Below are 12500 nucleotides of genomic sequence, written 5' to 3'. Positions count from 1 at the left end.
TGGGTAGGCTGCCATGGGGGCTGCCATGTTTGCTGGGTGCCTGTAAATCCATCTTATCCTCTTCCTTTCTGTTTCCAGGGAAACGGCAGACATGCAACACAAAGTGTCAGAGAGCAGAATATGAAAGGATATAAGACAGAGGAACAAGAGGAGGGGAGGGAGGACGCAAAGAGATTTAAGAGGAATATTCCCGTCAGAGGAAAGACCTTGCACAGAAAACATACACTGTGGCCCCATGCGTCTGTTTCAGCGGAGTTCTTATTCGTCAAGTGCATGCAGGCTCCAACTGACAAGTAAATGGCACTGAAAAGGAATCAAGGACAGAGATGACAAGCCATGCATCATCTGCTCTTCATCTTATTCCCCTGCACTATGGCCCCATGAGGAGAAAGAAAGAAAGAAAGAACGCGGCCTTGCAGATACAGTCATCTGAGCACTGATGTGACATTTGTATTCCTGTCATCACACAGCAGACTTCTTGACTTCACTGCTTGTTGTAGACCCTCATTGAGAGTTTGAGACTATATATAGTATCTATTAATTATGGATGACACATTACATAAGCATCCATCCTTATGAAGAAAGAGCAGGGTGGGGGGGGGTGGTTGAGACTGTGAGGAATGCGAAGGAAGGATGGAAACATGATGAAGAATAGATTTGTGGGAAGACAGACATTGCTTTTCTTTCACAGCCCAGTCTGTGACATTTCTGCCAGGCTGAGGAATTACAATAGGCGTGGGTGATGTGCGAGGGAAAAGTGGACTCCCCCCGTGCTGCAATCCAATCTGACTGGAAGCCGGATGAGAGAGAGAGCACCCGATCGGGTGGAGAGAGAGAGAGAGGGTGTGGGTGGGGGGGGGATGAGTGTTGTTGGGTGGAGGAAGCGGGCCTCATCCAACATGTATGAACATACTGTGGGATTAGGGCAAAGAGGCTGTGTGCGCCTTTCCCCGCTGCTACGTCACAGTCTGTCCACACAGAGATTTCTTTCTTATCTTACTGTGGGAGTAAATAGTCGAGGCAGAAGATCAGACACATTGTTGAGGCGAATGGCTTGAAGGGGATGCTCTGAACACACACACACACATATATACAGTAGTAGCCTACACACACACACACACACACACACACACACACACACACACACACACACACACACACACACACACACACACACAGGAGTATGCACACTGATCATACAAAATGCATGTAAACATTTGCTTTGTTGCGTGCACCTGGGGGAGATGGAGCAGCCTGCAACCTTGGAGTGAGAATTTGAAAAATACTAGATTTTAGATTTTTTGTGTGTGGCAAAAAGAGACTGTTGCACACATCATTTTTATTCCATCTTTTACTCTATAGGCTACTGTATATGCCAGTCAAGTGAACATGTTTAAAACAACACAAAAGCCTGTCCACACACAGTATCCCAAGTCCCCTCCCCCCCTGCAGACAGAGCGCAAAACCCACTCTACAAATTCCATCTGGGTGCATTATACCAAGCAAAGATGGCGCTCTTGCTGTCAGCACCCCGGACAGCTCCCACCGCGTGCAGCTTTCAACAGCTGAGAGCAAACCTGGGCTGAACAGAGGTGGCACGTGATCTCTGATCATCTCGGTCAGGGCTTTCGGATGAGTTTCGCCCGTGACTCGAGTCACTCACGGTGAGTGCGTCCCCGGTGTCCCTCCCGGACCTGGACCTGCGCGCGATTTGGTTCAAATGTTAGGGGGGGGATCTGTTTCTGGATCAACTTGATCGCTACACGGCACTTCTCTTCTCGCGCCTCCCCCCTCCTCTCATTCTCTCCTCCTCTCTGCATCGACAATCTCAGCAACAACACATCTCACTGTTGTTGGACTACAATCGGAAAAATCGAAAGCGGAACAAGTGGCCTCGGCATGCAGTGACTTCATCTATCTAACGGAGGAGGAGGTGGTGCGCGTCCCTGTCAGCAGCTGTCTGTCACCATCACACCGGCGAGAAATGAATGCGCGCTTGGGGCCGCTTTGAGAGGAGAGATGAAGCTTCGCTCCAGAGAGACTGTTGCCTAGTCCTAGTTTGTCGCCGCCACCGCAATCTGCAGCTCCCCGTCCGCTGCATCACCGGGCAAGGTGTCTCTCTCCACGGCGAGGAAGATGCTGGTGTTCTTGGTGACGATGTCTTCGGTCTTTCTCAGCCCTGGCTTTGCCCTCAGCTCCCATTTCGACTCAGGTGAGCCGACATTCCGCTGCTCACATCAATGAACACACGGTTATACATTTCCATAATCCCATGATAGACTCTAACGTGTGTTTATGCCGGCATAAACAAACAGTAACGTTAGATTATGCATAGTGAACCACTGTAGCCTAGCCTACATAGCCTATAGCCTATAGCCTATAGCCTATAGCCTACATAGCGTAGGCTAATAGCCTACAAATAGAACCATACAGAAATGATATGAGCTTCCCCATCTGCAATTAATTGTGTGTGTGTGTGTGTGTGTGTGTGTGTGTGTGTGTGTGTGTGTGTGTGTGTGTGTGTGTGTGTGTGTGTGTGTGTGTGTGTGTGTGTGTGTGTGTGTGTGTCAGGGGCAGATCTAGAGAAATATTCACAGGGGGGCAAGAGGGTGGCATGGATATTTTAAGGGGTGGCAGAAATATACCCTATACAATCACATATCAATACTTGTTTGGAAAAGCTCCAGATTTGAACCAAAAAACATGACATTATTGTGACACGAGTAAAACATTGAATATAAATATCTAAAGGTGGTATTAGGGGTGGTTAATAAGGATTTCACACAAGTCAACATTGCTGACGTGCGAGGTCAGATAACATTTCGTTTCTCATCAAATGAAACCAAAAGAAAACTACTTATCTCTGGGATGACTAAGAGAAGTGTTTTCTCAGCAGGAAAGCACCTTCTGAAATATGTTACAATGTTACAGGCTGGCCTGAGACCTGTAGTGTGACTGTGAACTGACATCACTTTGTAGGCTGAGTGCTGATACATTGTATAGCATTCTACCAATGGACGCCTTAGGTCTTGTTATTGTTATGTTATGTTCTTTTCTACTTTTCTGGGGTGGCAAGGTGATTTTACTGTGTGTGCGTGCATGCATGCATGCTTGTGGGTGTGTGTGTGTGCGCATGCGTGTGTGTGGCACGTGCGCACATGATTTTGTGCGTCCTACACGTGCCTCTCTGTGTGTTTGTTGAAAGAGAGGTTGGGATGAAAAAGGAGAGCGAGAGAGAGAAACAGAGTGATTGTGTGTGTGTGTGTGTGTGTGTGTGTGTGTGTGTGTGTGTGTGTGTGTGTGTGTGTGTGTGTGTGTGTGATGGAGAGGGGGTACTTGGTGCTTCACCTGTGGGTCCTTTGCAAGTATAAATAGCCTAAATAGCCGGTTCCGCTCCGCGGTGCACAATTGCTCGAGTGACATCACTGATGACATCACCATTGCTTGAGTGACATCCCTGATGACATCACTAATGTCATCACAATTGCTCGAGTGACATCACTGATGACATCACCATTGCTTGAGTGACATCCCTGATGACATCACTAATGTCATCACAATTGCTTGAGTGACATCACTGGTGACAACAAATCGGCTCGAGCCGCATGCAAAAGCTAACCACATGAGTTGCCATGAGGTAGGTCACCCCACCAAAAAGTGTGCCAATGGCACATCCTCTCCAGGGTCTCCCCACCCTAGAAATTTGCGCGTGAAGCATATTTCTTAGTATTTGTTAAAGAAACAAGGTCCACAGATTCTACCTCAGCATGGCCAGGTCAGGGGGTCAGGTCAGCTGGGCAGGTTAAAGGTGAAAGTTTAAAGGTACAGTAGTACATGTATACAGAGTACAGGTGAAATGCCTCCTGGGAGCAGAGGAGCAGAGGCTTTCTCTAATTGGAGCACAAGGATGTAGCTGGAGTTATCCAATTAGCTCTGGAAGAGAAGAGGATTAGAAGACAATGAACGGGGCGCGGATCTGCCCCATTGTTCCTCTCATCTCATGGATATGACATGGTGGAATCATCTCATGGATATGACATGGTGGAATCATTTGAAATCACGTGAATGCATTTTTACTGCCAGACCAAATGCAGTGATTCCCTATTTCTCATAGCGCAGCATGAACACCTACTGGCCTGTCATTCAGGTGGTTTCTATGGCGACCAAAAGGTGCAGCAGTCTTTCGGCTTTCCCATCTCTCGTTTTCACGGTGGATAAAAAAAAAGATTTACAAATTCAGTGCCAGCACAGAATTCAATGCAAGGATACCGACATGTTGCATTATTATCCTTTTCTTTCATTTTATTAGTTTAAATGCAAGACAACATTGTAACAGGTTACAATAACATGATGCATATAGGCTTCCTAGCCAAGGCTAACTTGCGACCCCTGTCCCTAGTTAGGCTTTCTTATTCAAATACATATAAACAAAGTCTAAACATAGAACATAGTGACATTCATATCCAAGTGATGATCATACAAAATCACAGTAAAAATCACAATGTTTACATCATACAGTACTACAAATAGGTGTAGGTGTGTGCGTCCATGTGCATGTTTGCATGTTCTATATAAGTGTGTGTGTGTGTGTGTGTGTGTGTGTGTGTGTGTGTGTGTGTGTGTGTGTGTGTGTGTGTGTGTGTGTGTGTGTGTGTGTGTCACACGTGTCTGCTCCTCGATCTGTGTTGTGTGTATATTTGTCTATGTGTGTGTGTTCCTGTATCTGTCATGTCCAAGTGCATGTGTGTGTGCAGAGCTACATGATCAGTCATCAATGATTGATTGCAGGTTTGGTTTTGCTGCAGAGTTTCATCTTTTGTGAACGTTTTCAAATCACTTGGCATTTTTATTTCTGTTGGTAGGCAATTCCAAAAAATGTGTCCCTTTTACTGAAAAGGATGACTGACCAAAAGTTCTTTTGCATTGTGCCACTCTAGTTACCATTCGCTGATCCCCTTGTGCCAATTCTGTTGCTGTTCATTTTTGTGACATATGGGCGAGATTATTCACACTTTTAAAAATCTGTTTGACAAACGAAAACTTGATAAAGCTGTGAAAACTGAGCAGCTTGTACTTTTTCACAATTATACAGTGGTGCCGTTTCATTTGTTTTCCATCCATTATTTTGAATCACTGACAGTACTGGTGGTGTAGTTAAGAATGTCATATGGAACCGACCTGGGATGGCTAGGCTAATTCTATAGCTGAAGGCTAGGTTCAAGGCTAAGGCTAGGTTAATACTAGGTTGATGGAAGGCATTAGATGGTGAGCTAAAATGGAGTTGTGCGGTGGTAGCATGGAGGGGGGTGCTTCCAGGAAGCTGGATTACACCTTTGATTTTGGCACAAGGCATAGTAACATCTTGTCCTGTGTGTTAATGAATGTTAGTGCTTGTGTGTACAGTGATGTGACAGCTTTGACAGTTAACTGTGAAGCCTACAGTTACACAGTAGGATAAATTGGAAAATATCATGGCATGCGTGAACACTTGAGCTGCCCTACGGGGTACGTAGTGTCTTATCATTCTAAAGCAGTTCAGATTTATCTTTACTCTTATCTTTTTCACGTGTTTATCAAATTTAAGTTGGGAGTCCAAAACGACACCTACAAATTTTAAATAGCTGACCCTTTATTTCCTCTATTGTCTATGTGTGGATTACTTGTCTGCCCCGTTTGCATAATTGCCATGCAGTGCGCAGTGTGCCGTAACATAGCTAAGCCTACTGTGTATAATGCTTTTCTTCCATAAGATGTATCCCCAAACTGTGCTTGAGTGGCTCTCTGCTGTCTGCCTTTCAACGACTGCACTTGTTTCCTAATGCTCTCCTGCCCTGTTCCAAACACGCTAATTGAATTGCATAAACCCCCCCCCCCCCCCTTCCTTCCCATGCTTCCCACTGTAGCAGTCTGCTGTGGTCTGATAGTGCCATGAGAGGACCAAGCAACACTTGCTATTCTCTCGTACCCGCCCTCGGGTCTTTTCCTTTGAGTTGAATCTTAACTTCCTTCATTTGCCTTGATCGATTAGCCTTTTTCACTTCCCACCCATTTTGTGTCTAAAATGCAGGAAGTAACGCAGGTGCAAGGCCGAAACAGTAACACTGGAACACCAAACGGATTGGAAAGTCGGGAAACCCTCATTAATGTTCCGCTTGCGCCTGTGTTACTTCCTGCCTTTCAGACACAAAATGGGTGAAGTGGGTGGGAAGTGAAAAAAGGGGAAATTCTCCAAGAAACCTGTGATTGCCTGCTATTCTCATAGAGCTGGCCTTGGTGCTGAAGTCACTAGTCATCACCCCCTGAATCCTATATAGTGTTTTTCACAGTATTAAATAAGGCTTTCAAAGAGTCTTTCTGTCCGAATATCTGCTTTTGTCTGAAACTGGAGCTTCCGTTGCTCAGATATTGTCTCTTCTCTACGACACTGACTGTGTCGAATGTTTTGAGTGAGGTGGTGGTTGATGATGGGACGGACGATGGGATGTAGGAGCAAGTAGATGGAGGGACGGGGGCAGAGAAGTCGACTGATCACATCGAGAAGCAGCGGAAAAGAGTGAAACGAGGAATGAGACAGAGGAGGAAATGCTCAGAGGGAGGGAACTAAAGAGGCCTTTAGTCCTGACCTGGATCTTCCTGCTATGCTGCTGACCACAGTATAGGGATGACATCACAGCCCAGCTTCAATATGATTAGCAGGAGAAGCTAAGGGCTTGGTATCAGCAGCGGTGGGGGGGGGGGGGTGTTTTTTACTGGCAGCGCTGGCCGGCCGCCCAGACTCCCAGGTTATCCATTTCACATACAGTATCTGGCTTGGCTCCTGGCTGCACATACGCACACTCTCATGGTTCTATGGCCGCCGAAGGAGAAGGGGAAACAGGACGTGTGGACTTCCTTCGCCACCCGGTCCCGGCGCTGAAGGTGCAGGTAAAAACCCAGGAGAGGGGAGGGGGGAGGGGGGGGGGGTACAAGGTGAACGACTCTCGTCTCCTCTGTCGCTCGTGGAGGAGATGGCTGGGGGTGGGGTGCTTGTGCTGTGGGCTGTATAGCCCAGTTGTGTAGGGAAGGGCAGGGATATATACATAGGAGATGGATGGAAGAGGAGAGAAGAGGTTAAGGGGGATAAGGGAGAGAGAGAGATGTTCTGGCAGACAGTGAAGCTGGCAGAATAAATGGCGTGGTGTTGCCAAGTGGAGAAGGTCTTTGACGTAGCTACGCAGGGCGAAATGTCTGTGCATCGGATTTGGATAGACGCCATGTGCAGCAATTCAGCACGCTCTAAAAGCTCTCCTCCGATTCTTTAATATGCCTCAAAACGGACACACTGATTTCAAGAGATACAAACACCACAGTGGTCTCAAGGAGTGAATACCAAGCCAGCAGTAGTTTTGCACCATGTGGATCTCTCTGTATTGGTGTCTGCTTGATTGTGTCTGCAGAAATAATTGTTCACTATAATCCTTCCACTCTTGAACAGCCCCAAAGTGTCTGAAGTGAGTCTCTGCTGCAGAAATGCCTCAGATTGCTAATGGAGACTGCACTCTGTGGGGAGGGTGTGTGTGTGTGTGTGTGTGTGTGCGTGTGCGTGCGTGCGTGCGTGCGTGTGTGTGTGCATGTGTGTGTGTGTGTGTGTGCATGTGTGTGTGTGTGTGCGTGTGCGTGCGCGTGCGCGCGTGCGTGCGTGCACATGATCATACAGTGTAAACAGACTGAAGAATTTGAAGAATTTGAAGAATAATAGCTTGATTGCAGAAGTAACTATTCCACTGCTCATCCATGTTGTAGTTGAAGAAAGCAGGAAGCTCCTCTGATCTTTGCTGGCATGGCTGTGGACAAGTGGGAACCTTGCTCCATATTTTTGTGGGACTGCCCGGCAGTTAAGTCCTTTTGGACAGAGCTACTTCACATGGCAGCAGAAAAAATGAATGTAAATATTCCCGCTTGTCCAGCAGTCTGCCTACTGGGGCATAGGACTGCACAGGCAAAGTCAAAACAAGATAGGAACATTTTGGGCATATCGTGTTTGGCTGCTAAAAGAATGATTTTGCTAAACTGGAAAATACGTAAACCAAACAGTTTTACAATAGAAACATGGTTAACTGAATTCCTAGGACTTCTTAGTCTGGAACAAATCTCGGATATGAACAGGGATACTCATAACAGGTCTGGAATAAATTGGGAGCACATTTTGAATTGTGTTTCAGTCTAAAATATAAAAATTTAATATAGACCAAGACTGTGCAGCCCTATCTCCTATATATTTTTTTACCCTCCCCCCACGAACCTGTTGCCTTTGTTTGGTTTTTATCCCTCGTCCATGTCTAAAATATAGGTGATCAGGGAAAGGAATAATTAATGTACTGTATCCCCCCCCCCCTCCCCAAATGTTATGTGGTGATGTATGTCATTGTATTGTTCTGTAAGTTGGTATGTAGCGTGGAAATGTAGCGGTTTGTCATGTTTCTTGTTCACCTTTGTTGTTGTATTGTTCGTTTATTGGTTTTGTTTAATATGAAATAAAAAAATGTTACCGTAATTACAAAAAAAAGAAGAAAAAAAAGAAAGCAGGACCCACTCACGCCGTCTCCCTTCAAAATTGAATTCAAATCACTGTGATTCAAGTAGCTCCCCATGCCCACCTCAGATTGTCTGGAGGAGAATGCTACGCACACACTCAAACACTTTGATGCTTTCATGGCTAGATACGCAAGGAACTAGCAATGGATGCTCAAGCTCGTACAGGACAGCGAGGTCCTCCCTTTGCATCTGCCGGTGAATGTGTGCAAATTGCAGTGAGTGTTTTGTTGAACATCGCCGTTTAAACCTGACCGGAAATCCTTTCCTCTCTTGTTATGGAGGCAGATTATGGATGCTTGGGAAGAGCCTTGTGTACAATGAAACATGATATGTGCAATGACACAGGATATGTTTAAGGGGCTTTCAGAAGGAGTGATTAGGGGGCGAGAAGACAGACAGGATACATCATGGATCAGAGAACGTCTATGTAAAGCATATTATTTAGCCATTTAGTTCTTCTGTTGCCAACATGGACCCCAGAGATTATAGGATAGAATATGGGATTGACAGAGACCAGCTGTCTGTCTAATAACTCCCTTTTCCCCTCAAGTGTTTCCACTCATGCATTCATCCCTATGGATCTATTGAAGCAGTGGTTCTCAAAGTGGGGTCTGGGGACCCCCAGCCATCCTTGAGGGGGGGGTAAGAGACAGAGAAATTAGTTCTCTTGGCTCTTGTGATTGCCCTGCAGTCACGGTGTAACCTAACTATTGTTTCCTGAGTGTGTGACTGACTGTATTTTATCTGTTTATTTTGTGTTTGTGTGTATTGATGCAACTGTCTTTATGCTGCCGTTTTGGCCAGGTCGCTCTTGGAAAAGAGGTTTTAATCTCAATGAGTTTTTTTTACCTGGTTAAATAAAGGATATTGATTGATTGATATTGATTGATTGGTCCCCACCAGAAAGTAACACAATGACAGTCAGAATGTATAACTATATTGGTCATGGGTTTCATGAGCTTTTGGTAATAACACATCTTAAAGCAAAAGTCTTAGCAGGTGGGGAACTATGGGACAAAATCATACCAAAGGGGGTTCGTGATCTAATTTGTGTCAATTTAGGGTAGCCTGGTAAAACCATCCTGATGACATGACCACCTTAGCCTGGTAAAACCATCCTGATCACATGACCTTAGCCTGGTAAAACCATCCTGATCACATGACCTTAGCCTGGTAAAACCATCCTGATCACATGACCTTAGCCTGGTAAAACCATCCTGATCACATGACCTTAGCCTGGTAAAACCATCCTGATCACATGACCTTAGCCTGGTAAAACCATCCTGATCACATGACCTTAGCCTGGTAAAACCATCCTGATCACATGACCTTAGCCTGGTAAAACCATTCTGATCACATGACCTTAGCCTGGTAAAACCATCCTGATCACATGACCTTAGCCTGGTAAAACCATCCTGATCACATGACCTTAGCCTGGTAAAACCATCCTGATCACATGACCTTAGCCTGGTAAAACCATCCTGATCACATGACCTTAGCCTGGTAAAACCATCCTGATCACATGACCTTAGCCTGGTAAAACCATCCTGATCACATGACCTTAGCCTGGTAAAACCATCCTGATCACATGACCTTAGCCTGGTAAAACCATCCTGATCACATGACCGTAGCCTGGTAAAACCATCCTGATCACATGACCTTAGCCTGGTAAAACCATCCTGATCACATGACCTTAGCCTGGTAAAACCATCCTGATCACATGACCACCTTAGCCTGGTAAAACCATCCTGATCACATGACCACCTTAGCCTTGTAAAACCATTCTGATCACATGACCTTAGCCTGGTAAAACCATTCTGATCACATGACCTTAGCCTGGTAAAACCATTCTGATCACATGACCTTAGCCTGGTAAAACCATTCTGATCACATGACCTTAGCCTGGTAAAACCATCCTGATCACATGACCTTAGCCTGGTAAAACCATCCTGATCACATGACCTTAGCCTGGTAAAACCATCCTGATCACATGACCTTAGCCTGGAAAAACCATCCTGATCACATGACCTTAGCCTGGTAAAACCATCCTGATCACATGACCTTAGCCTGGTAAAACCATCCTGATCACATGACCTTAGCCTGGTAAAACCATCCTGATCACATGACCTTAGCCTGGTAAGACCATCCTGATCACATGACATTCTCAAATACACTGCTACCGCCTGCGCTAGGACGCGTCATCAGTGATGTTATCTGGGGTCGTAAGGTGTTTCGGGTCTGTCAACATCATACACCCTCGCCCAGTAGACCCAGCCGAGGCCAATTAAGACCCCGACTCGCGTCCCAGAAGCCGCTCACGGATCAGCCTTACTACTCTGTCTGCAACGTTGCCCGCGGGAGGGGTAAGAGAACCCAATCCGCTGCAATAGAGCTAGTGCTGCGCCGCAGTATTGGCCCTTCGGTGCATGGAGGATCTAGGCTCTGTGGGTTACTCCCGGCCGTGCTCCCCCTTCGTCTCACCAGACCCTCCCGGGGTAAAGGCAATCCAGAGGCTGAGAGGATACCTCAAGGACGCCTCAAGAGGGCCTGTGCGCTGCACGTCATTTACCTGCGTCGAGCACCTCGCTCTAGCCTGAAGGACCCCAGGCCGCGCCGATCTTGCGCAGATTTTCAGGAGGCTAATCCGTAGCGTTTGTGGATTTCTCCCTCACGAGAGAGCCAAGATGGGGTGCTAATCCCATCCCGTACCGGTTGCCGTCTCTCCGGCCGTCAACTGTCTCTCCAGCTTGTCACCAAACTATACTTGGTTGTCACCTAGTCTGACCACCTTAGCCTGGTAAAACCATTCTGATCACGTGACGTGAACTCACATTCTGTTTTTCCGTGGATCAGTCTGGCCTCCAGCCCGCGCCCAGCCATTTGCAGAAATTCAAATTACAAAACGCACGGACCAATCAGGGCCCTGCCTCGTAGTTGACAACGTAACTGGCCAATCAGCTGGCAAAGTAGTATGCTAGTATAGTATAGTATGGTAATGCTGACATTAAGTAAGCACAGCGATAAGTGCAGTTATTGCAGGAATAGACTAAATAACAATTACACATGAACAGGAGTATGCGCCAGCGGCGTTTCTCGACAGTTCTTCCGACTGCATTTAGATCGGATTTGGTGACACTGATTGGCTGAAGGAGTTGTCTGTCAAGGCAAGTAATTCCACCCACTGAAATCGCTGTGGGCACGCTGCTGGAGTCCAGACAAAACGGACTGAACGAAACAGAATGAACGCAGTTCACCACGCTAAGTTTGAGAACCACTGTATTATAAAGCATACATCTGTGCAAATCCATGCACATGTCATGAATAATAACGTAATGTAAGGCTGTTCCAGTTGAAGAACAGCCCCCCCCCCCCCCGACACACTGTGCCACCCCGCTGCCTTGTGGAAATGTACCAATATGCAGGATGAGGCATGAGGCAATTATCAGCCAGCAGCCATAGATTGAGAGAGACCCAAAATTGATTCCACAATTAGCCACTCACTGTGGCTCTCTCTCTCTCTCTCTCTCTCTCTCTCTCTCTCTCTCTCTCTCTCTCTCTCTCTCTCTCTCTCTCTCTCTCTCTCTCTCTCTCTCTCAGAGAGCCTTGTTCCATCCCAGAATTCACTTTGACATTTAAACCGGAGAAATCTATGGGCCGGAGGCAGTTATTAATGTCGCCATGGCAGATTGTGCCATACTGTACCAGAGCTGCGGCCGTACTTTCAATTTGCTCATTTTGAAAAATGTAAATTGAAACTGCGATTCACAGAAAAAATATCAGAGCCGTCACTTTAATCATGTCTTTCCTGTACATACGTTATGGCAAATGGATTTCCAGTGCTTGAATGCTGGAGAATGCACTGCCCGTGTGTGTTTGACTTGAAAGTGTGTTGACCACAATCCTGATTTTTTTTTAACTACCGCGGC

General features: G+C 46.3%; 1 protein-coding gene across 1 annotated transcript in view; it reads left to right on the top strand.

Annotated features, from left to right (window-relative positions):
* Positions 1-2136: 2136 nt before the first annotated feature.
* The window catches only part of aatkb (apoptosis-associated tyrosine kinase b), a gene marked incomplete at its 5' end in the record, with an annotated part of 67642 nt that continues 57278 nt past the window's right edge, over positions 2137-12500 (top strand). Inside the window, 1 exon segment of the mRNA XM_083634670.1 lies at positions 2137-2212. Within this exon segment, the coding sequence (XP_083490796.1) occupies positions 2137-2212 (76 nt within the window).

This window comes from Poromitra crassiceps (assembly GCF_964638095.1).
Source record: "Poromitra crassiceps genome assembly, chromosome: 4".
NCBI classification, from domain to species: domain Eukaryota; kingdom Metazoa; phylum Chordata; class Actinopteri; order Beryciformes; family Melamphaidae; genus Poromitra; species Poromitra crassiceps.
Note: the sequence above shows the minus strand (reverse complement) of the source record. Positions and strands in the feature narration are given on the sequence as shown.